At 36.7% G+C, this 26468-nt stretch overlaps 1 protein-coding gene across 3 annotated transcripts in view; it reads right to left on the bottom strand.

Annotated features, from left to right (window-relative positions):
- The window catches only part of CUL3 (cullin 3), a 95544-nt gene that overhangs the window by 17099 nt on the left and 51977 nt on the right, over positions 1 to 26468 (bottom strand). For all 3 annotated transcript variants that reach the window (XM_021075736.1, XM_021075737.1, XM_021075738.1), the window contains 9 exons: positions 17887 to 18047; positions 16264 to 16378; positions 14231 to 14459; positions 10450 to 10595; positions 9301 to 9477; positions 7816 to 7986; positions 7204 to 7311; positions 2931 to 3055; positions 1962 to 2058 (listed from right to left, as the gene is read on the bottom strand). In XM_021075736.1, the coding sequence (XP_020931395.1) occupies positions 1962 to 2058; positions 2931 to 3055; positions 7204 to 7311; positions 7816 to 7986; positions 9301 to 9477; positions 10450 to 10595; positions 14231 to 14459; positions 16264 to 16378; positions 17887 to 18047 (1329 nt within the window). The remainder of the gene's footprint in view (positions 1 to 1961; positions 2059 to 2930; positions 3056 to 7203; positions 7312 to 7815; positions 7987 to 9300; positions 9478 to 10449; positions 10596 to 14230; positions 14460 to 16263; positions 16379 to 17886; positions 18048 to 26468) is intronic.

The following is a 26468-nucleotide window of genomic DNA, read 5'->3' on the forward strand; positions in this document are numbered from 1 at the left end:
GTAAGTCCTTATATTTACAGCTAAAATTATGTTAATAGTACATAATGGGATAATAATGGACTTATAAGATATCACTGCCATTATATCATTACCAAAAGCAGTAGGGTTAGGTTTCTTTATGCGTGGTCTCATCATGGTAAGGGATCAAAATAGCACAGAGGAAGAAAAAAAATTCTGCCATCCTAAAGCCTATTCCTGCTCTATGATTATAAGTACAAAGTAGAAATTTAAGTCCCCAATATAACACATAAATTATGTTTTTTAAACCTACTGCTCTGTTTGCAAAACTTCAAAAGATAACATGATTACTCAGGGGAAAAAAAATCTCTCCTTTATAACAGAAATAAGCAAGCACCAATTAAAAGCTGAATTCTTTAGTATTCTTGACCTTCCTACTTTCAGTTAAAATATATAAAAGTGTCAAATATTATTCAAAGAAATAAAATGTAAGGAATGTTTCCCATTTCAATTTAATATAAAAATTAGAATCTGTATTCAGGTATTTTTAACAATATTTTTAAAAAGCTTTGGTGTTATAATAACTTATATTAAAGTTGTAAGATTTTAATTAAAATAGTGAATGAAATTATTATTTGCTACCTAGATGACAGGTGTTTTCAAGTTTTCTTAAGAAGCTTTTCAGGAGTTCCCGTCGTGGCACAGTGGTTAACGAATCCGGCTAGGAACCATGAGGTTGCGGATTCGATCCCTGGCTTTGCTCAGTGGGTTAAGGATCTGGTGTTGCTGTGAGCTGTGGTGTGGGTCGCAGATGCGGCTCGGATCCTGCGTTGCTGTGTGGCTCTGGTGTAGGCCGGTGGCTACAGCTCTAATTCGACCCGTAGTCTGGGAACCTCCATATGCCGCAGGAGAGGCTCAAGAAAAGGCAAAAAAAAAAAAAGAAGCTTTTTATTATTTTGCCCTTTTAAGGTAAATGACCCTGATCTGATTTACACCAAGCAATACAAAAGTACATCATTACCCTAAACCTTACGATTTTATATATAAGAAAGTAATTACCTTTTCTCCATGGTTACACCCTTAGCATATGGAAGTTCCTGTATGGGAAGTGAATCCAAGCTGCAGCTGTGACCTATGCCACAGCAACAGTGGGCCCACTGCACTGGGCCGAGGATTGTCCTGAACTGCTGCAGTCGGATTCTTGGACACTAAAAATATACCTTATTTTTTTTTTTTTTTTTTTTTTTTAAGGGCTGTACCCACGGCATATGGAAGTTCCCAGGCTAGGGGCTGAATCAGGGCTGCAGCTGCCAGCCTATACCACAACAGCGCCAGATCCAAGCCATGTCTGCTACCTATATCACAGCTCATGGCAACGCTGGATCTTTAATCCACCAAGCAGGGCCAGGAATTGAACCCGTATCCTCATGGATACTAGTTGGGTTTGTTACTGCTGAGTCACACAGGAACTCCTGCAGTTGGATTCTTAATCCACTGTGCCACAGCAGGAACTCCAGTAATTACGTTTTAAAATGAAGGCGATTCACTAGTATATTGCTAATTTTTAAATAATCACTTTAGTAATATTTCATCTATCTCACAAATCAAGTGTTAACCTCTCACTTTTGGTTTACTGGGAATAAGGATAATAGGAGACTGAGAATTTTGAAAAGGGACTCATTCATGGCCTTCTATTTCCTTAAATCAACTTGCATTTTATTATTTTATGCAATACTATCTTAAGACTAAGCTTATAAATAATACATGTAATTATATCATTTATTCCTTAAGGAAGGTTACTGGTATCGTCTTCATACTGCTAAATCAAGTTAGCAATTGAAGGAAAAGAGGTAAATAAATTAAAGCTAAAGTCCCCCTCTTTCCTGAAACAGGTAGGGAAATAAGAGAAAGAAATAATTTATCCAATCAACAAAACACAAATCAGTTTTACAGGCTAATTTTAAGTTACTTAATAAAAATATGTTCAAACTATTAATATTTACCTTTTTAACTGGTCCATAAAAGGTGGCATTGAGATCCGCAGAACCCATATGATGCTGGAGTGTAAGCTGTCGACCACTGTGTTTGGCTAAGTAAAACCTTCAGCAAATCAAACCAGGTTTTAGGGATCACATGGTTTATAAACACGAAATTATAAACTACCAACCATTAATAAATATATATGTAAGGGAGACTTTAAAAGCTAAAGGAAACCTTAGGAATCAAGTTCAGTTCCAATTTTTTAACAGAAAAGGAACCATAATTAAGGGGGTGGGGAGAAAAGGATAGGCCCAAGAAACTCAGCTAGATAGTAAATGGTAATGGCAGCACACTGAATAACTTCTATTGGTACATTTGTTTGTCCCTTGCTGCTGCTCAACCAATGCTGTTCATAACATCACCTTTCTCCACAGCTAACTCAAGCAATTCACACTTCAGTGGCAAACATCAGCAATACAAAATATGTTCCTAACCATGCACTACTGCTGAAGAAAGGACATTAATATTCCTCTGAAGAGTTTACACAGTGCGTCCTTACATATTAGAAGCATTAAGGATAATTTCTCCTTTTGAACATGAGATAAAAAAAGGAGAATATTCCCAAGTTCCCGTTGTGGCTCAGCAGAAACGAATCTGACTAGCATCCATGAGGACACAAGTTTGATCCCTGGCTTCGCTCAGTGGGTTAAGGATCCGACATTGCTGTGAGCTGTGATGTAGGTTGCAGATGTGGCTCAGATCCCACGAAGCTGTGGCTGTGGCAGAGGCCAGCAGCTACTACAGCTCTAATTCGACCCTAGCCTGGGAACCTCCATATACCACAGGTGTGGCCCTAAAAAGACACTCTGTGCCCCCCCAAAAAGATTAAAAAAATGGAGAATATTCATCTTTAACCAGGGACACTACTAATGCTCAAACTTACCTCAATTCTAAACACTTACTTAAAAATACAAAGTTTGATCTACATTTACCTTCTGAATATCTCAAAAGCATGTCTTGGTGCTGGCGGGATGTTGCACTTTGGTGTGGCTGACTGAGTGGGCCAATATCCTGTTGTGAGCACCCGGACTGTGAGATCAACCCCACCTAAAGATACCTGTGTAAAAGAGAAGAAAATGTTCCCCCCAATTAGCTGGGATATGTTATCTCTTCCATGTTCATACAGGTACTGTGTTAGAGTTACCAAAGTATTCATCTCCATGTCCAGTATCTAGCAAATAAAACACGCCTTCTTAAAAGTTAAATCCATCCAATGCTTTTAGAAAATTAACTATCCTGGCAAATAGTTATAATTGTTGCTTAAGATGTTGACCTTACAATACTAATCAAAGTTCTTAGCATATGAATAAAGTCTTACTGGTGTCATTGAAAAGTGCAAAGCTTTGGTTAAGATTTCTTCAGACAAAAAACCATCAAAGGGCCACGTCAGCATAATTTTAGAGAAAATCTTGGGATAATACCCTTCTCAGCTTTTAAATATTTTTATCATCTTAACACAGAAACAACATATTTCTAACATCCCATTCACTTTTTTTTTTTTTTTTAATCTTTTTAGGGCTGCACCCACGGCATATGGAGGTTCCCAGGCTAGGGGTCAAATCAGAGCTGTTGCTGCCGGCCTTTGCCAGAGCCACAACACCACCAGATCCAAGCCGCGTCTGTGACCTACACCACAGCTCATGGCAACGCCGGATCCTTCACCCACTGAGCCACACCAGGGATCAAACCCGAAACCTCACGGTTCCTATAGTCGGATTCGTTTCCACTGCGCCACGACGGGAAATCCCCATTCACATTTCAACATTAACTTTCATATTTTCACACATAGCTCATATTCAAACAGCCTTTGCATAGGAAACTAAGATCCAGTTCTACACAGTGGGGGACCTATAAACATCTGTATAAAGGCTGACTACCTCTACAAAATATATGACAGCATTATCATCACAGTTAAATATTTTTTATTTTTAAACAAAATATATTTTTTAGAAAACAATAAAGAGACTTTCTTAAGGAGAAATTCTTAAGGGGAAACATTAACTTTATTATTAATATTCATGGCTCATTCTCAACCATTATTTTAGATTTATCTAACCTGCATGATTTCGCAATATAAATTTTAAAAAGAGAAGAATGAGTGGTATTCCACACTCAGATTTCTTCATAAAAAGTGGCTAAATGATTACTCCATTTTAGAGAAACTGAAACTAGAAAACATAGATGACAAAAGAGATGATCAAGTAGACTCTTAGATGATGAATGGAGGACAGCTGAGAACTGAACATTTTCAAATGGGGAAGGAGGTCACAACTTCCTTCAATCCTCCCAGGAATAAAGTCTTTTATCTCTTTCTCCATATCCCCACACATCTTGCTCCCTAATCTTCAAGTCTCTCCCCAAAATGTTAGTTTTTAAGGAGGCCTTCCTGACCACTCTTCCCTATTAGAGATTTCCTCTGTATTTCCTATCATCAGCTAAGGTGCCATGGGATTACTTCTCTTGTTATCATCTGTCTCCAGATTAGAAAGTAAAGCTCCATCATGGCAGAGATTTTTGTCTAGTCTCTGCTGTATACCTAGTGCCTGGCTTGGCACAAAAAAATAGTGAGTTGTTTAAGTTAGAAAAAGAAAGGCGTTCTTGTGGTGCAGTGGATTAAGAACCTGACTGCAGTGGCTTGGGTCACTGTGGAGGCGTGGGTTAGATCCTCCGCCCAGTGCAGTGGGGTAAAGAATCCGGTGTTGCTACAGCTGCAGCTTGGATTCAATCCCTGGCCTTCAAACTTCCATATGCTGCTAGTGAGGCCCTTTGGGAAAAAAAAAAAAAAAGAACGAACCTCTGGGAACTGGTTTGGACCTTTTTTTTCTAGCTATCTTAGTAGTATTTTTAAGCCATTCGGCTTATATTCAAAGTTAGCACATGACAGGAACAAGTACACAGAGACAGAGGTACCAGAAAAATCTGTTCACATATGATATGATTTGCTGATATAAGTAAATGGAAATACGATAGTAAGGTGGTTTTCCTGCCCCTATTCACCTTAAAACAAAGTAAAGCACAGGAAAAAAAAGGACAAATACTTAAATTTCCTTCAGCATAATAAACATATATTGCTTAAATAAAATATACCACAAGTATTGAGAATTTTAAGAATGAACTTGTTATTTAACTTCTGAAAGGAAATAAAAGAGCCACTCTCTTAGTATATTTCAACAGGCAAAGTTACAAAGAACTTCCCTCGGATTGGTGATTTTTAAAAGGGCTCAAAGATTTCAGAAGGCTCAAGATTTTTTTTTTAAGGGCTGCACCTGCAGGCATATGGGTCCCAGGCTAGGGGCCAAATCAGCTGAAGCTGCTGGCCTACGCCAATACTACAGCAATAAGGAAGCCAAGCCACATCTGCAACCTACACTGCATAACATGGCAATGGCAGATCCTTAACCCATTGAGTGGGGCCAGGGACTGAACCCTTGTCCTCATGGATACTAGTCAGGTTCATTACCGTTGAGCCACAATGGGAACGCCTCAAGATTTGTCTCATTTGTTCTTATTTTTCATAATATCTTTCAAATTAAGATTAATGCTTAGGAGACTTAAAACTTAAGATCCTTCATGTAAGCAAGTACAAAATAGCCATAACTGCATGCAAATAATGGCCTTACAAAGCAGAAGCTGCAACTGGATTAGCAGATATATAACTTGGAGTATCCTGATTAAGTACTCTACTTATGGGCTTAACAAATTATGAAATAAATATTCCACAAAGTACAGGATATAGCTGAACAATCAAAATGAGAGAATGGAAAACCCACAAATTTTATAACAACAAAAGCAAACAGACTCTGATTATCATGCTGAACAATCATCCCCTCTTTTAAAAATAAAATGAGTGCAATAGAGTGGTCAAGAGTAAAGATGGCAATTTTCTTATTAAAAGGCTCTCAACAATCACAGCTAAGGTAAATAGACACAAAAAATAGTAAGGGAACATTCCTTTGGATGGTTTCGACAGACCATTCATTTATTCAGACCAAGTTACCTCCCTCTAGTCCTCAATATGTGACATTAGTGGAAGGAAAAAACAGAAAAAACCATGTATCATATGAAAATATGATTTCATCAATGCATTAGACAGAATGAAGTACAAATCCCTAAACAATCTAAAAAAGAAAAACATCCAGGGTAATCATGTTATTCAGTTCCCATCCATTTAAATTTCTATTTATCACAGACATATTATCTTTCCTGTTCTCAGCCCTTTCCACTGTAAACATGTGAGGCAAATCATACAACTATTTACAATAGAGAGGGAACGGAAGTCCCTCTGAGCACAAACTGAATGCCCTCAATATGTATAAATGTTCATTTCTACAGAATTATTTTTTCACATATTGTTTCTGATGAGAGTGCAGGACCAGTACAAGTAATGATTTTATATTTAAATATCAATAGAAAGACCTCCCAGTTTTGTTTTTTGTTTTTTTTTTTAAATGGTTGTGATGTCCTAATTATGACGTCGTACATGGTTACTTCAGAGAAAAAAACTAAAGAAAAAATACAGCATTCTCTAAGCTTAAGTTGAAAAACAGTTAAAAAAAAAAAAAAAAAAAGAAGAGAAAAGGGCAAATTCTGAACTTCATTAAACCCACTGAATTGTCACAAAAACTCCACTGGACTTCAAAGCCAGATAAGTTGTAGCTAACTGCCTTCTAGGAGTCACAACACAAAACCACATTTATATCACACTAGCATCAGCCTTTTTTACTCAGTTCACCCCCAGTCAACGAGGCCCATTTATTCTGATTTTTCAGATGAGAATAAGAATACTGAGGTACAGGAAGGTCAGATAACAATTCTAAGACAGCACGATCCTGGGGTAGGAGTAAAGTAAGAATATTAAAACTCAGTAAGCTTGCCTAAGCCTGGTATTTTCCCCACAATCTGTAATGGTTCTAACAGCAGAATCACCCTATTTATTAAATTTTCAACACATGCCTTCAAGTAGGGAGATAAACTAAGTTTTAGAGGAATAAAAAAAATATCTTAAGATTAACTGTTAGAAAAAAAGGTTATATGAGGGAAGCAATTTTTAAGCACTTATAGACAATACCTATACTATCACTGATGACATTTAAAGAAATGACACCAGCGATTCAGTTACCTGATACATGGATGAAAATGCCCATTATAAAAGACTTTACATAAACATATTTCCATAAATAAGTAGAAACAAATGAAGAATCCTACCCCAGTTGCCTGTAGATGTTGCCTGAACTCATCCATAGTTGTGTTTGAGATGCTCATATCCCTAAACATTCCTTCCAGTTTTGATGTGAATTGACATCCACATTCAGTCTGTGAAAAAAAACAAAGACACAAATAAACGATGGATTTTCCTATGAGAAAATGTACTTTCTGAAACTCTTCCACATTATTGCCATCATTTCTACATCTTTTCAGTAGTTGTGCTGTGTCTGTGGGTACCAACTTAAGTGTGGTTAAGAATAATTCAAGGATTTTTTTTTTTTGGTATTTTTGTCTCTTTAGGGCCGCACCCACAGCACATGGAGGTTCCCAGGCGAGGGGTCCAACTGGAGCTGTAGCCACCGGCCAACACCACAGATCCGAGCTGCGTCTGCCTCCCACACCACAGCTCACGTCCAGGCCCACTGAGTGAAGTCAGGGATCGAAGCCACAACCTCATGGTTACTAGCTGGATTCGTTTCTGCTGTGCAATGTGAAATCCATTTTTTTTTTGTTTCTTGGAGATTTTAAATCAAATACATATTTCCCAGCCACATATTATTCAATCACATGATAAACACTAAGTACACGCAGTCCATCTTACATATTCCTTACCTTTAATTTAGAAATCATATTTTTTTCAGAGTCATCAGAAACACTTTTATTTGTGAGAAGTCTCCTTGCCAAGTGTTGTTTATAATAACGTTCAAATACATCTTTTTCTTGCATAAACCTAAAAAGGACCATTGCCTTATCCAATATTGTTTCTACTTCTTGTTCTGTTAGCTGAAAAATCAATCAAAAGACGATTTAACAATTAAACAATTTTAGTTTACAAAAACAGCATCATAGTTCATTAACTGATAAACATAAATATCTGGGTGAGGTATGTCAGGAGGGACCTAGTGTGAGAAAGTGCCTCCTACTTCATAGAGCTTGACTCTCACACTCTGTCCAGCACAGCATCTATCAAGGGCTGGAATGGAGTGCACTCCTCAGTGGGCTACACTGAAATGGAGGCGGGAAGTAATACATGGATGCATTAAAGGATGACTGAGAAGAGATGAAATGCCATTTTAAACACACACAAAAAGAATCTTAAAATGCCTTGATATAACATCTTGGCAAAAACTTATACGGCCAAGATATATGAATTCATATAGGCTCATTCAAAATCTGTATTTTGCAAACATAAGGGAAATAACTTGTTATAATTCCAGAAGTAAAAAGACCTCTTGCCCCCAATTTTTAAAATAAGGGCGAGATGATACTGTGGCAAGTTGTAGTAAGCTTATATTAAAAATTATGGTATGGGGGATGTGGGGATACACTGAGGGTTTGGGATGGACATGCTGTAAAATCTGGTTGTGATGATTGTTGTACACCCTATAAATGTAATAAAATTCATTAAGTAATAAAAATAAAATAAAATAATAGAAATTATGGTAGACTACTCAGATGTGTCTTTTCTACTCAGTATCTCTGTGAGCTTTCTCTTGCTTGTTACAGCTACCTATAAAACCTGTGGCTGTGTGTTGCTCTTCCCTTTTGCTTCATAAATTCCAAGATGAATCAAAAAGATCAATTTATGAGTGATCACAATCTGCTTATTTTCATTTTCTGTGTTGTAATTAGCTTTCAAGGTCCTAGATATATTATAAAGGCTTGAGACTGAGCTTCAGTACATGTTTCCAGCCTATGTCCTGATACTTATTCTAGTCTACGCCTTCAGATTCTTGGCTCCCAAGGATTGTCTGATACACACCACCAGAACCAGATGACGGCAAGCAAGATTCTAGGTGCCACGGACAGTTGTTTTCTAGTTCCTTATTATCTCTAGCATATCTAACTTCAGCTTCTGCAGATATGGCTGTGTAGTTGGTTTTGATGCCAATTACACATTAAGTGAAATGTCAAAGTACCTTTGAGCATTTCAAAAACTTGAAGCAATCCTTTCAAATATCACAGTGCATATTTAAGCATAGCAAAGAATTATGTTTAATTTTATAGCTACGGTATTTCAAAGTTTTCAATTTTACTTCCTAATTTTATATATATACAAATACAATTTAATGTATTTTCAAATGCATTAATACTTACCCCTTTGACTCCCTTTTTCAGCTTATCATCAATAAATAATGAGAGGTATTCAGGGGACCTAGAGTTGAGGTTGAGAAAATACTCAAAGTCACCCGCGATAGTTTGTTTAAAGAGCCGGTCGTTATTGAACGATTCCTGGAGGAAGCGATCAAACCTACTCTTCAGATCCAATAAGCCCTTCCAAATAAAAATAAAGAAATTTAGGATACATTATAATATTTTTTCTATAAACAATACACTACACGTGTAACTAGAAGTTTATCTTCAACTTTGCTGCTGATAAATACGTGCATTAAGTGCTAAACTTACAGATTCTATACTGTTAATTTTTTCCCCCTCCCTCTCTGCTTTTTAGGGCTGCACCCGAGGAACATGGAAGTTCACAGGCTAGCGGTCGAATCAGAGCTACAGTTGCTGGCCTACACCACAGCCACAGCTACGCGGGATCCGAGCCGCACGTGCGATCTACATCACGAGCTCACTGCAGCACCAGATCCCTGACCAACTGAGCGACTTGCCAGGATCAAACCCACATCCTCATGGATACTAGCTGGATTCGTTTCCACTGCACCATGACAGGAACTCCCTCTATATCGTTATTTTCAAGCCTGCATTTAAAATGTCAGTGGTAAGAGAAGTATTCTAACTTCCATTTAAAGAGGAACCAAAGATCCTTCTCACTGTTTCTCCCCACCTTCCACTACCTTGACTGAATGGGCGAGTCTAACAAAACTAGTTTTAAAAACACACAAAGAAACCTGATTATTCATATTAAAACATGAAAAACAGAATTGGTTGAAAACAAAGTATGCTGAAACAAAAAGTACTTCACTAAAACAGTTAATTTTTGTTCTAACACACTAAGGTACATGAAGAACACTAAAAGCATACAAAAAAGAAGAACTTTCATTCTTGAGACTATTTAAAGGTCTTCATCAGACAAGCTAATAAAAGAAAAGACATCAGCTGAATTTGGCTCCCTAAATGTACATGCTTTACGAAATTCTAAAACATTTAGGATAGTTACACATGTTAATTCGCCATGGAACAATAAAGCCAGAACTATGTACTACATAGCTCTTACAAGGGACCTTTTAAACACTTGCCAAAACTACTTTATGATCAAGAGCATCTTCTATACTTACTTACCTGGATATAGTCAACGGGATTCTTTCCTTCTCCTTCTTCAGAAACAAGGGCTTTACCTTGTTCCCTCAAATAGGAACTCATACACTCACACATCGTTTTCAAACCATTTGGCACGCGACTAAATAACTTGTACATGCAAGCAAGGTCTGCAATCAGAGCAAACACATAAATTTGACTATATTAAAGATTAAGAAAAAAATTCACATCTCTGTTCATGCTGATCTGTGACGCTTAAAAGATATTTCTAAAAACAAACAAAAAAATTCTCCATTACAACCATTTGCTGACCACATAGAAAATTACTAAAAAATCTCTTAGGCAGAATTTTAAAAAAAGAAAAAAAAAAATCTAGTTAATGGTTATTATTGCAACTTATAAAAAATAAAGCTTAAATATATTTCAAAGGCATCAATAAAACACTGCAACAAATTTTAGTTTACATGAAGAGAAGATGTCCAAACAGCGTAATAAACAAAATCACAAAAAAACGAAAACTGTGAAGTTTTCAGTTTCTACATAATTCTATACAATTCTAATCTAGAATCTACTAATATTACAAAACAACTATCAAAATGATAACCTTAATTGTGGTGTAACTGGTAGTCAATGTAATAAGGAAATTTAAACAGACATTTTCAGCATGTCTATCTCATAAGTTCAAATGACAACAAACAAAATTAAATACGCTAGGATTTATTTCATTACCTATCATGGTAAAATTCATGTGTACTTATAGCACAAATTCCTATTCTTTACTGTTTTCCTCAGAGTAATCCCTAATATTTCCCAGGTGATGACCTAAGCCAATATCTGTATTTTAAAAATTTGGTTTACCTCATTACATTGTTTTAGAATGAAAACTCTGGACTCTGGCCACTTTTTGCAAGATTAAAATGTGGTGTTAAGATACTGCTTTTCAGTATGTCTAGTGTTTCTTTGAAATAAGAAGTTACTGGGAGACTATAGCGTCAAAACTTTACAATGATATATTTTAAACTTGTGATCCCTACGGTCTCTGCTGCAACCAATTTTGCCATCGTGGCCAGAAAGAAGTCTCAAATACATAAATGAATGGGCATGGCTGTGCTCCAATAAAACTTGGTTTACTGGCACTGAAATCTAAAATTTATATAATTTTCATGTGCAATGAAATACTGCTCTTTTGATTTTTTTTTTTTTAAACCAAACTGGTGGTAGGTCAGATTTGGCAGACAAGCTATAATTTACCTATGCTAGTCTATATTTATAAGAGCAATTTAAATCCTAAAACTAAAGTTGCATGTATTTTAAAAATACTTGGATCCAAGTTTTACAAAAAGGGCTTCAGAATTTGTTTCAGTGACTTTTAAAGGAATATTTTATTTAAAAATGTTTTCAATAATATATGTTCAAAATAATCTGCGTACTACAAATCTTTTTTTTTTTTTTTTTTTTTTTTTTTTTTAAAGCTGTAAGCAAGGACTTTATTTATGGTCTCCAGTCAACCGCTGTGCTTCTTTTTTTTTTTTTTTTTGTCTTTTGTCTTTTTGTTGTTGTTGTTATTGTTGCTATTTCTTGGGCCGCTCCCGCGGCATATGGAGGTTCCCAGGCTAGGGGTCGAATCGGAGCTGTAGCCACCGGCCTACGCCAGAGCCACAGCAACGCGGGATCCGAGCCGCGTCTGCAACCTACACCACAGCTCACGGCAACGCCGGATCCTTAACCCACTGAGCAAGGGCAGGGACCGAACCCGCAACCTCATGGTTCTTAGTCGGATTCGTTAACCACTGCGCCACGACGGGAACTCCTTTTTTTTAAACTTTTTTTTTTTTTTTTTTTTGGTTGTCTTTTTTGCCATTTCTTTGGGCCGCTCCCATGGCATATGGAGGTTCCCAGGCTAGGGGTTGAATCAGAACTGTAGCCACTGGCCTACGCCAGAGCCACGGCAACGTGGGATCCGAGCCACGTCTGCAACCTACACCACAGCTCATGGCAACGCTGGATGGTTAACCCACTGAGCAAGGGCAGGGACCGAACCGGCAACCTCATGGTTCCCAGTCGGATTCGTTAACCACTGCGCCATCATGGGAACTCCCTGCGTACTACAAATCTTATGGTTTCTCATGTTTGGTACAAATCACAATTTAGTTTCCTATGTTAAGAACAAATATTATAAATGCCACAGGAATTTATGGACATACAATAAACTTGGCATATCAAATACTTCTGGCAAAAGAGTTCCCAACTTGTCTACTTTGTTTCTATGTCGTTATGATTTTGCTTAATTATATGTTGTACATTTAACTGTATGTAAATTAATAAAATTTCACTGTATGTAATTCACTGTATATAAATGTATGATGTGGAGAATGTAAAAGAGAAAATGAAAAATACGTGGCATTTAAAAATTAAATACCATTATTTCTGTGCATACTTAATAAACAATAAAATGATACCATTTGAACTTATTAGCTTAATTTCATAGTGCTTTCTGAATTTAATAATCAATCCAACTAGTCCTCCATTCATGATGGGAAAAACCTGTTTTTCACTTTCTGATTTATGAGACATGTGGCTTCATAATAGTGAAGTTGTGCCTCTGACGTATTCCTGACATACTGCTCAAGAGCAGGGCCAAGCATAATTAAGATATTCTGCAATTTTCTAGTGGAAAGCCAGAAAAACTGGAGCCAGGATTTTAAAATTTAATTTGGAATCACAGAAAGCAGCTAATTGTGGGGAACATTAAGTACAAAACAGAGAACTATGGCAAGTGGCTATTCTGCTACCCCTCCATTTACGAACATATTAAGCACTTGCCATGTGTTAGGTACACTTAATGCTTTTTTCTTTTCCCCCGTCTTTTTGCTTTTTCTAGGGCCACTCCCACGGCACATGGAGATTCCCAGGCTAGGGGTCCAATCGGAACCGTAGCCACCGGCCTACGACAGAGCCACAGAAACTCGGGATCTGAGCAGCGTCTGCAACCTACACCACAGCCACGGCAACGCCGGATCCTCAACCCAATGAGCAAGGCCAGGGATCGAACCTGCAACCTCATGGTTCCTAGTCAGATTCGTTAACCACTGCGCCACGAAGGGAATTCCCTTAATGCCTTTAATACAAATATCCATGCAGGTAAGGACCAGAGAGCTGTGGGAATTAAGAGTCTAAACTCCCTAGCATAATACAAAGTATAGGAATAGGTGAGGAGCTCATTGGCCTCACCGATAATATTACACTTATCTTCTGGGTTAAGAAATACACAAAGTGGAGTTCCCGTCGTGGCGCAGTGGTTAACGACCCTGACTAGGAACCATGAGGTTGCAGGTTCGATCCCTGGCCTTGCTCAGTGGGTTAAGGATTCTGCATTGTTGAGAGCTGTGGTGTAGGTCGCAGACACGGCTCGGATCCCGTGTTGCTGTGGCTGTGGCGTAGGCCAGAAGCTACAGCTCTGGTTGGACCCCTAACCTGGGAACCCCCAAATGCTGAGGGAAGCAGCCCTAGAAAAGGCAAAAAATAGACAAAAAAAAAAAAAAAAAAAAAAAGGAAGAAAGAAAACACAAAGTGAGGAGACTTACGATGAAAGTTAAAAAAGCCACTCAATCCACTAGGAATATCTAAAATCTTTATTAACGAGTGTAAATCTTTACTGTAACCTATCAAAGTAACAACAGTGATAAATGATACATACCACAACGTCTTGGAAACTGTCATTCATAATCTACAACAAGAAACAAAAATACCAAGAACCTGGTAAAAACTGTAAGGATTTAATTATTTTTCAAGTGCTAACACTTACCTTCTGTCTTTCCATTTTTCAACATGTGTACTAGTCCAGAATTCTCCATTTCTACTATAGTTTTCATGTGCTTGGAAATGAGTTCCCTCTCAACCACCTTTACAATTGGCTCTTCAGTTGATTTGTCAAGGCAGTGCATCACCCGTTCTATTTCTTCATTAATTCTAGCTTCTACTTTCTTTATATATACCGAAGCACTGTTTTCTGCTAAAAATTTCTGGCTTTCCATCTGCAAATAAGAAGCATAATTAAAAAAAAAATCGTGGAAGCAAAATGTGCTTCTGCTTTTAACTGGGTTTCTACAGTGTTTCTCATGAACAAACTAGATATCCCAAGTACTATTAACAGTTTATATTCATATAGCATTACTTACATAAGACTAAATTAATACATTATCCTTAGGGAGCGTTTTTCAAACTTTGTCAGTGTATTCCAAATAGTGGGAAAAGTAAGCACATGCCAGTGAAGGTGAAAAGTATAGAATGAAGCATATGACCCCAAGTGGGAGTGGGAAATTCTTCTTTATTTGTTTCATTGTAAAATTATGCCTAAAGATTCATCATGTTTATCATACAGTTTTGCTGGCATACTGCTAGTTACTAAAGTCCTGCTGCCACCCCACTCCCACTCTCAAAGGAATATATATGAAGTTTGAGAAAGAGATAACTATTAACCTTGTCTGCTAAAACCAGCCTTACAGAAGTTCCAGTAAATTATAAATATTAATCCAATTGATTTTAACCTGGGAGCAAAAGTAACAAATATATCTAAGAATTATATGAGAAGATGTGTTAATATATATAATGTACAATATTTAGTAACACTTCCCATTCTCTTAATAAAAAGTAGTTGAAAATAATCAAGTTTCTCAGAAGAGATATTAACACACCAATCTTGGTAAGATCATTACTCCACTCACTACTAAAAATTACATTTATATATATATACACACATGTATACATACATCACTGCAACATATTTTGGAATTAACCTTCTACTGTTATTTCTATACTGAAATGAAAGAAATTAAAACAAATGCAAATACTAAAATGTTGTTATAAATATCTAGAACTAGTTGCTATGTTATTATAAAAATAATAATTCATAAAACATGGTCCAGGCTCACCAGTAGAGACCACAAAAATCTTCCCAATAGCTTTTTACCAATTAAAAAAAGGGGGAGGGGAGTCCATTCTTTGTTTCTTTATTGTTAAATGACACCCAAATTTACTGAGTTTGACTTTTAAATACATCCATGGCGCTTATGAATCACCTACTGAGAGATTTAACTTCCAGTTATTTTTTTTTTTAAAGTTTATTATTAAAGTAAAACTTTAGTATTCAACCAAGTCTACTTTAGCAACACCACAAAGCTCCTATTAGAAACGGCTAAGACAGCTGAGGCTCTCAGGAAGAGTGCCTGATTATCATGACCTCATTATCAAAACGGCCTTATCCTTTGTCATGGTACTCAGGCACCATTATTATCATTTCACTACAAATTAGTATTAGCTTCACTTTTGGCAATTTAGTTGGTCTGAAGTTATATATACTGTTGCAAATTTTGATCAACTGTACTTGCTGAACTATAATTTCCTAATCAACAGCTTTTTAGGACATATATGTGTACTATGGGATCATGCATATATCTATATTTAGTTTACCAGTAACTTATATTATCAAAAGCCTGAAGAGTGAGACTTTGTTGGTAATGCAGTGCCTGTGAATTTACATAAAATAATTAGTAACATATAAATATAATACAATTTTAAGGTTATTTCGAAGTTTATATGTTTCATACACTAAAAAAAAAAAAACCCACATGTATAAGTCCAAACTCTTCATTTTGTTTTCAGTAAGTTTCTTCATTGGAATGTGAGCAATGTTGAGGTAGCTGTGCTAAAGGAAGTAAGTTGCACCCTCTTCCCCAAAGGGGCTCAGTACAAAAAGGTCAAAATGTTCAAACTAGTAACTACATTCAATAATTTAAAGAACATCTTAAAAGAGCATTTATTTATATCTTCACTGATTACCTGAAAAAACTCTGCAGACATTTCCAAAAAAGGAGCCTCAAAATCTTCTTCATAGACTGATCGTCCTTCGAGACCTAAAATCATTAACATCTGGCAAGCATTTCTTATTGCGCCTCTGTCAAAAGAAGTTAGATCACTTGATAATAAAAACATATTAAAAATTCATGTAAAAAATGCAACAGTAGTAGCTATAAAGACTTTGCGAACTTTTTTTTAACCAAAGTGACCAATCTTCTATAAGCAGTTAATTTATAATATAAAGATTTAGAGTAATTTTCATTGGAAAGCATATTTTGACTATAGAGCTATTTATCTCAAGTAGTTCTCATGCTGCTAACTTAGAATTTTATGCAAAAGAAGTTTAGAATGTCTAAATATTTCTGTGTATTTAAAAACACAGAGAGAATAAAAAGGCTATTTATGAAGAAGTAGGGAGGATGGAGTTCCCATCGTGGTGCAGCAGAAACAAATCTGACTAGGAACCATGAGGTTGCAGGTTCGATCCCTGGCCTTGCTCAGTGGGTTAAGGATCCGGCATTGCCGTGAGCTGTGGTGTAGGTCGCAGATGTGGCTCGGATCTGGCATTGCTGTGGCTGTGGTGTAGGCTGGCAGCTGTAGCTCTGATTAGACCCCGTAGCCTGGGAACCTCCATATGCCTCAGGTGTGGCCCTAAAAAGACAAAAGACAAAAAAAAAAAAAAAGAAGTAGGGAAGAGAGAGGTTATAGTGCTTAATATGGGTACAATATACAGTTACTCTAAGCAATATAATTTTTTTTGTACCAAATGGCTTTTGGGCAATCCTGACCATGTACCAAAGCTGAAATAAAAAGAACTGGACAAATCTTCATCTAATAGCTGCTATGAATACAAAGAAGCAGAGAAAGCAGTCTTGCATATTTCAAGCCAATCTGGTTGCAAAGTCACAAAAAGGCAAGGCAGCAATGTTAGGAGGGGGTGAGGAGAATATCACAACACAAGGGGTACAACCGTTCTTAGTCATTTTAGACTATGCTGTTTTCCTTCAAATATATTCAGAGTAAATGCCAGCCAAAAGCCCTTAAGGAAGAACTCAAAGAAACAAAAATGCTATCGAATCACCAAAAAAAAAAAAAAAAAAAAAAAGTGATGGCTGATTTGTTTTTTGAAAGTATATTAAGCAAAAGCTTAGAATGGTTTCTAAAAATAAATGTGTACTTTTAAGTTAAAATCTACCTAACTTTGTTAATTGTCATATAAGGTTTTTGAAGATTTCCGTAGTGTGCTGGACAAACTTTAATTTATTTTTTGGTTTGTCTCCAGGCTGTATCTGTGGCATATGGAAGTTCCTGGGCTAAGGGTCAAATCAGAGTTGCAGCTGCTGGCCTACACCATGGCCACAGCAACACCAGATCCAACCTACATCTGTGACTTATGCCACAGCCTGCAGGAATACTGGATCCTTAACCCACTGAGTTGGGCCAGGGAACAAACGCACATTCTCACGGAGACCAGGTCAGGGTTCTTAACCCACTAAGCCACAACAGGAACTCCCTAGTTTATTTTAATAAAATTATGACAGTGAATCAGTTCTCACGATATAACCACTAAAAACCAAAACCCAAAGAGTAAGAAGATTATTATACCGGTCTACAACTTCTCCTTTCCGCTCTCTCGCAATCATGTCCAATAGCGTTTGTCGTAGGTGATCCCTAATACACCCATAACGTACAACTTGATCTCGAAAAATAATTAATCCCAAATTGTAGACATTCTCCACATTATTTTGTTGTACATATACACGGTCCTGCAGTTAAAGCAAAATCATAATATAAATATGAGTACAACTCTTAGGAACATAAAAATAATCACTTTGAGTTACAATAATAAAGAAAATTATTCAGGTAAGAAACACTTCAAGCAACATGGAATCTTCTAGCACCTCCCAGGTTATATAAATGACGTAAGTCGTTAAAATTTACAATTGTTACTGAAGCAAACAACGGCTACAGGTGGTCACCTGCTTACCCTAACAAAAGGGGAGGAAAAAAGCAAGCACCCCATCCAGGGAGAGGCAAGTCAGCTTAAAGCAGAAGAGAAAGGCAGACAGCGAGGCAGGCAAGTCTTCCTTTCTCCCCAACGCCATACCATGCCCAAATACGGTTCTGACTTTCTTAAATATTGTACTCGAAGATTATATTCTTTAAGTAAAATTGAGAGCAGAATATAATACAGATGCATGCAACTAAGCTGGCTACTAACCTGTACATTTTAAAAGTCTCTCATGTTTATAATAGAGCAGCATTACATATTCTGTAATTAAAATATCCTCAGCTACTGTTATTTACTGGGAGTCATCTTACTTTCAAGTTCTCACCAACATGATGATAGGTTTGTCATTGGTGATCCCTACAATACCCATAACATATAACTTTATAGAGCACAGATAATCCACTTTGTAGAGTACAGATAATTGAGAATTACTGACTATAAGTCCTACTTTGTGCAGCGTTTTAAAATCTATATTTACACCAAAATACATTGAAATAAAACTACTGTTTTTAATTCACAGAAGAACTGGTACCAGAATTCCTTTCTATCCTTAACCAAGATCTCTCTGGGCTTTAGTGGGTCTGTGAACTTCCCCAAAATTTAAATTATTGCATGTTTGTTTGCACATAAGTACTTTGAACATAGACCATAGCTTTCACTAGACTCTTAAAGGCATTTGTAATGCAAAACCAAATAAAACCACAGTAAAATGTGATCTCGAACTTTTAAAGGAATACTGTAACTACAAGTAACACCAAAAAAAGATACAAGGTGAACAGCAAGTTCTACTACATTAGCATAAAATGGTACTGATCAAACTTCTGACCAGTTTTTACTAAATTCTCCATGAGTAGCACTGTCATCATAGACATTATTCCTCCAAACTTCTTTTACTCATCTTACACAATGGTACACACCTAATGGCTACAAGGAAAGCTGCTTCCATTAGCATCTCTGGTGCTTTCTATATCCTGCAGCAAATTTTTCAAATCCCAACAGCAACTTTAAGTTCAAAATTTTCATGACTTCTCCAATAAATTCTTAAACTTCACACTTCTTTCCTCAAAATCTTAAATTCTGAGTTTTGCCCCAAACGCATCTATCCTCCTTTTTAATGGCTCTAACTGTTTTAAATATACTAAAGTTACTCTTGACTCTCATGACCTTCAGGCCTAACACTTCCCCCCACCCCACCATCTTGATTCTGCCTTATTTTTTAGCATAAAACAAAAAGAATTCAATAAAAATTGTTATGAGTCTAATAATTTATAAAGCAGTGAGAGTTTTTATTATGAAAATAATCTCTCCAAGGAGTTCCCTTTGTGGCTCTGTGGTTAACGAACCCAACTACGAATCATGACGATGTGGGTTCGATCCCTGGCCTCGCTCAGTGGGTTAAGGATCTGGCATGGCTGTGAGCTCTGGTGTAGGTTACAGATGCAGCCTGGATCCCGCATTGCTGTGGCTGTGGCACATAGGCTGGCAAGTGCAGCTCTAATTTGACCCCTAGCCTGGGAACTTCCATGTGCCACGAGTGCAGCCCTGGAAAGCAAAAAAAAAAAAAAAAAAAAAGAAGAAGAAGAAAATAATCATTCCAATTATTGCGTAAATTATTTACACATCTGATTTTTACAGTTGTGAATATAAATTTCTATGGTACAGACAGGTACTATTAACAGAATCACTCTTAACCAATGCCATCAAAATCGGCAACTAGTTGGTTAAAGTGGCTAAAGAGGAAAACTGTTAAAACATATACAAACACACACATATACACACCTCTGCACCTAAAATACTTTAATTTAAAACATATAAGCATTCATGGAGATAAAGACTTTTTTCTTTGAACTCGAGTCCTGTGATGAGAGTTCAACATTTCATGCATCAAAAATTGTCCAGCACTTCTCCTTTGTTTCATTATGACGGATCATGACCAGGACAAACTGTGAAGCAATCTAAATGTAAAAGCCTTCTAGATTGTTTACAGTATTTACTCTAGTCTTTTAAATTACAAATCACCCAATATTTCGTGATTTGCCTTTGTCAAGTCTTTCCAAAACATTCAATCTAGCTTGCCAAAGAACAAAATGTACTGTTTTTCACACTATTTTATTTACACAACATGAAGTTATGTAATAACAAGGTGTACAACTCACATAAACAGGCCTGAAAACAAACACATCTGATTCTCTGTAAGCAAAGCTCAACTTACAGGAGCAAAATAAAGAAGATATACTGAAAAGCAGTGGAATAGCTTTGAGAGAACTTTGTATCAGGCTATTTCACAGCAAGAATTTGAAAAGTACTGGTATCGCTCACAGGTACTGTTAAGTTTCAATTAACATGTTGACATCCAGCACATCTTGTAGTGGGATTTATAACATTATAGATACATGATACATGATATTAACAAGTTTATCATATGCCTACTAAGATACTAACTTCTTTCTTAAGAAACCAAATGTTCAGAGTTCCCGTTGTGGCTCAGTGGAAATGAACCCAACTAGTATCTGTGAGGATGAGGGTTTGATTGCTGGCCCTGCTCAATGGGTTAAGGATCCAGAGTTGCTGTGGCTATGGCGTAGGCCAGCAGCTACAGCTCCTATTCAACCCCTATCCTAGGAACTTCCATTTGCCACATGCACAGCCCTGAAAAGCCAAAAAAAAAAAAAAAAGGAAAGAAAGAAAAGAAAAGAAAAGAAACCAAATATTCTTAATTTAGGCTAAGAGAAATGTCAAAGAATTAGGTTAGACTGTATTGTTTTTGGTAAAGGCATCTACCTTCAAGAATTACAGAACCAAAGACACAAGCAATGTAAATTTCAGAGTGTTGAAGTGTGGTGGTGCCCCTCTTCCGGCTTTATTGCAGTATAATTTATATGCCATAAAATTCACTCATTTTAAAGAGCATGATTCAATAATTTACAGTAAATTTCTATATTGTGTAATCCCTGCCACAATCCCTCCACAGTATATATTTCCATCAATCAATCGGAAAAAAAAAAAAAAAAAAAAAAAAAAAAAAAGATCCCGAGTCCATCTGCAGTCAATCCTCACTTCCAGCATGTCTGCTTTCTTTTTCTATTAATTTCCTTTCCTGGACATTTCAAGTGGAATCATATAACATTAACCTTTTGTGTCTGATTTTTCACTAAGCGTAAAGTTGTTAGTTAATGTTGTTATTAATGTAACATATATTAGTAATATCAATCCTTTTCAGTGCTGAATAGTATTCCATTGTATGGATATGCCACAGCTAGTTTATTTATCAACTGGTAGATATTTAGGGCTGTTTCCAGTCTACTATGAGTAATACTGCTATGAACATTTGGGCACAATCTTTTTGTTAGACATAGGCTTTCATTTTTCTTGGATGTATTTCTAGTTGAAGTATTGGGCCATATGGAAATCATCAAATTGTTTTCTAAAGTAGATGTGTCAGTTACGGCAAATTTTTGAATACAAAAATACTGGATGTGAAGTTAGGAATTCTTTGTGTGATGTCTGGCTCTACCATTAACTGACTGGTGGTGTGACCCTGAGTAAGTCATTTTTCTACTCTGGTCCTGGGTAAGAAAAAGAGCTGGCAAGATGGTCTCTGAAACTCTAATAATTTCCTTTGAAAGCTTGACCCTTTGACTAAAAATTAACATATATCAAGGATCAAGATACATTTCACTATTACTGCTTCTATTACTATTACTGTTATTAGTCTCCCCTGGTGTCTGGGTTCCTCTCTTCTCAATTCTAAACACAGTGATGCTATCACTATGGAAGTAGATGAGTCTGTAACTATATGGCCTATAATATCTGCTATTTTAAGCCCTATGGCAAAAAGGCAGAAAGGGAGCCAGGTGCAGCTGATGAGTTTTTCGGGTATATTGCATTCGGTTGGTGGGGGAGGGTGGTGAGGAATGAAAATGCTTCAGAGTAAAGGAAGCCAGGTCTGAACAAAGCACAGAAAATTTACATCCATGGAGGATGACTGGGAACAAGGGAAATACAGTTGCTATAGTCTAAGAGCTTAACCCTTGTCTTTTAATGTGAGACTGCCAAGGTATTTATAATGATTATAATTAAATGACACAGTATTAAGAAAGGCTGTTAACCATGAAATTTGATTATAGATACCAAAGAGCTAATAAAGAAAAGAAGACAAAACCCACACTCTCTAGTGTGGCTACTTGATTTAGTAATACCAAAGAGTCACTTATAGTAAATGTTTGGTATATATGATTAATTATCATCAAGCAAAATAAAAGCTATAGATGTATACACCTGGGTGTTTATGTGTTCATATATTAAACAGTAATGCAGGCACACATTCACAATAAACTTGTGATATGCACATGAAATATATTAAAATACTAGCTGAACAAACATGCTAAACCTTCTGTTTATTGCTTGTTAGCCCTCTCAGAAGGAATTCAGCCTGTGGGTATACAACAGCATTTTCATAATAGATTCTAACAGAAATTTCTCTTTGTTAAAAGTGGCTTATTTTATCTAATATCAATTTAGTTCTAGCCATTTAAATTACTGTAGGACTTTTTACTCTGTATATGTTTCTATGTGGGTATTTAATTTGACCCCCAAATGTAGTCTGTATGGGTTCAACATTAGTCCTTTATCTATTGAAGAGAGCTCAGCAGAGATAGTCAGTGGTTATCTCTCTTTGCCTTTTGAAAGCCAAAATACAGGCATTTTAAGTATGAAATGTTCTGAAAAATTCATCTGAAAGCCTACTGTCTGAATCAAACATTGGACTTACTAAAGAGATATGTTTCATCACAGATATAAACGACACTTAAAATCTCTATTTATGGTTCTCTCTCAGGAGCTGCCATTCCTACACTAAGCAAACATAGAGTGGACAAGAACCTTTACAAACCAGATGGACCAGGGGGTGAGAGGGAGGAACCAATGATAGGACCATCACGCCGTCCCTATTTTCACAGAGCTGGGAAGAAGTCAGACTACTTCTGCATCTGACTTCATCTGTACTTTAAGCACTTTCACCTTTAAAACAACACACACCTCCAAGCTATGACACTTGTTTCCACTTGTAGTCTTGAAAGAAGAGTTTTTGTAAGACCAACTTTCCTCCCCAAAACAACTATTAAAGCTGATGACTTTTAAAAGTACCACCTATTTAAAAGCATCAACTAGGATAGGTAGGTCTATAGGAGATGAGGTAGAGAGAGATGGATTCCTTTCTTCCTCTGTGCTAAGGAAAAGGAACTTTCACCAGCTGATGCCCAGTAAAACTTCTTCTGCAAATGGCCACTCCTGACTGAGGGCTCTTCACATGCCCAGTAGACAAGAGGACATCCAGCCTACACGTGCTCAGCCTACAAGGCCACAGATATTACTACTCTCAGCATCTGAGGGCAAAGAGGGAAAATATTTGCCCTATCTTCTTAACTGACACCTTCACCAAGACACCCAATCCACCAAGATAAGAGATTAAACTCAGCATGCAAAAGTAATTCTTAGAGGTGTCAAGACACATTATGCAAAAATATGTATCTTATGAAAGCTAAACCTGTACAAAGTCAAGGAATGACTTTCTAGTAGGTTAAACAGCTTCGTTACTCAGGGAGTGATATTTAAATCAAAATAAAATAACAACAAAAATTTGATAATGAAGTTCAAAAAATAACAACTCTTACTAGTTTTAAACCCACAGGAATGGTTCAGGAAAGTTGGTTTACCAAGCAAGCTATTAAGTATATTAATCAAACAAATTAATTCTTACTTTAGTTTCTTGTCCTCCCAGCAAGAAGCCCTACAACTATTTTCATTTTTAAAAAAAAAAAAAAAAAAAAAAAGAATGTAAGCAAGGTTAAAAGTCTTTATAAACATTAAATATCCCGCTCATAGAAGAGATAAATCCCCCAAAATTAAACTCATTAAAAAAAAGAACTCTGTAACTCTGTCTTTTAGAACATGTTTAAAGCTGCTTTTCCAAGCTTAATCACTAGGCAATCGTCTACTAACAAGCAATCAATTTAGGTGTTTTCAAACAGGGTTCATTTTCAAACCATGAAATACATACAAGATGGCCAAACACAATAAAGATAAAAAAAGACAATTAAAAGAAAAACCAGCAAACAGAAAACAACAAAAAGTTTCTACTCCAGAGTGAGAGTAGGGGAAAAAGAAAAAAAAAAGCCTAATCAGCTCAAAGTTTAAAGAACTGTCCCAATATTTTCCAGAATGCTAGTGCCCAACTACACTGCTGAAAACGCATCTGTTAAGATATGAAATAGAAAAGGGCACATATTAACATTTCTGGATTTAACAATATTACTGGTAAAGTGAGTGGAAAAGCACAGAATATGCTGTCCAAAAACATGGCTTGAAAACTTAACTCCACAACTAAAGCTCAAAGTCACAGTTTCCACCACTATAAAATGGGCCTCAAATTTCTCTCCTGGGGCTAAGATAACTTTTAAAAAAGCACAGTCGTAAGAAATTCCATTTTAAAATAATTTCAATTTATTTTAAGAATCATATCTTAACATCCGACAAATCAAAACCCTAGTTGTGTTTCTCTAAACCTATGTAAATTATATCAAATCACAAAAGAAAATCACCGTTCCCCATTCCAAAATTTAAACAATGTAATGGTGGGGGAAAAACTAATACTAGCATATAGTCCCTTTTAGACCCGTAAGAGTTCTAATGATAAGAATCTAAGACTTTTGGAAAAGAAGACCTATATTAGAGAGGTGACAGAATTCAGTGGTTAAGAGCACCGATTTAAGAGCCAGACGGATTGTTTCAATTCTACTGCTGCTGTTTACTAGATGTGACCTTAAACATCTGTGCCTGTTTCTTCATCTGTAAAATAACATCTACTTCAACATGCTATTGCACATACTCCCATTTTTAGTCTTAAAAGAACAGCTTTTTTAAAGACCAACTCCCCTGGCAAGAACTAGACAAGCAAGATGAAACAAAAAGCCACTACCTCATAGCAATCAAGATCGCTACGAGAGAAAGGAAAAGAGAGAGAGGGAGGGAGGAAGGAAGGAAACGAAAGAAGGGCAGGGAAGGGGAAGGGGAAAGGGAAGGGAAAGGAAAAGAACAAGTGTTGGCGAGAACATGGAGAAACTGGAACTCTTGAGTATTGCTGGTGGGAATGTAAAATGGTGCAGCTGCTATGGAAAATAATATGGTAGTTACTCCAAAATTAAAAACAGAATTACCGTATGATCTAGCAATTCCACCATCTGGGTTTATACTCAAGAGTCAAAAGAAGTGTCTTAAGGAAGTATCTGTACAACCCAGGTTCACAGCAGCGTCACTCAAAATAGCCAGGGTGGAAACAATCCAAGTGACCATTGACAGGTGAATGGGAAAGATAATGTGGAATATTCTCACAACTGAATATTATTCAGCCGTAAAAAGAAAGGGTATTTTTTAAATTGATGTAACATGATATATAAGTTTCATGTGTTTATAACATGCTAACACTACAATTTGCTCACTACCAAAAGTTTAGTTTCTGTCACCACAGAGTTGCCTCCCTTTACCCATCCACTGGCCTTTCCCTCTGGCAACCACTAATCTATTAAGGAAGGGAATTTGGACTCATGCTACACTGTGGATGAACTCTGTGTTGCAAAAGGACAAATACCTTAGGACTACGTTTATATGACATAGCTAGAGTGGTCAGATTCATACAGACTCAAAGTACAACAGTAGTAGTGACCGGGTCTGAGAGAGAGATGGGGGAATGGGGACTTACCGCTTGATGGGTATCAGGTTTTAGTATTTCTAGATGAAAACTGTGGAGCTGAATGAAGATCATGGCTGTACAAGATGAATGTACTTAATATCAAACTGTACACTTTAAAATGATTAAGATAATAAATGCTATGCGTATTTTACAACAATTAAAACAAACACTGTTTAAAAGCATCAAGAGCAACAAAAGCAACCTGGACTCGTGGGGCCAGGATTCTGGAGAGAAAAGCCAAGTATAATGGAAGGAGCCCTACGTTTGCTTTCACTTGTTCTCTCAGGTCATTTCTTGTATTTGGAGGACTGGAAACAAGAGGGCAAGCAGAAAGTCACAGGTGGGCTGGCTATCAAGCAGTTAAGACTATGAGGCAAAGGGCTGAAGAGAGAAATGCAAAGAAGAACCAGAAATTCTGCAAGCAATTTT

This window comes from Sus scrofa, chromosome 15, assembly GCF_000003025.6.
Source record: "Sus scrofa isolate TJ Tabasco breed Duroc chromosome 15, Sscrofa11.1, whole genome shotgun sequence".
In the NCBI taxonomy this organism is placed as follows: Eukaryota; Metazoa; Chordata; class Mammalia; order Artiodactyla; family Suidae; genus Sus; species Sus scrofa.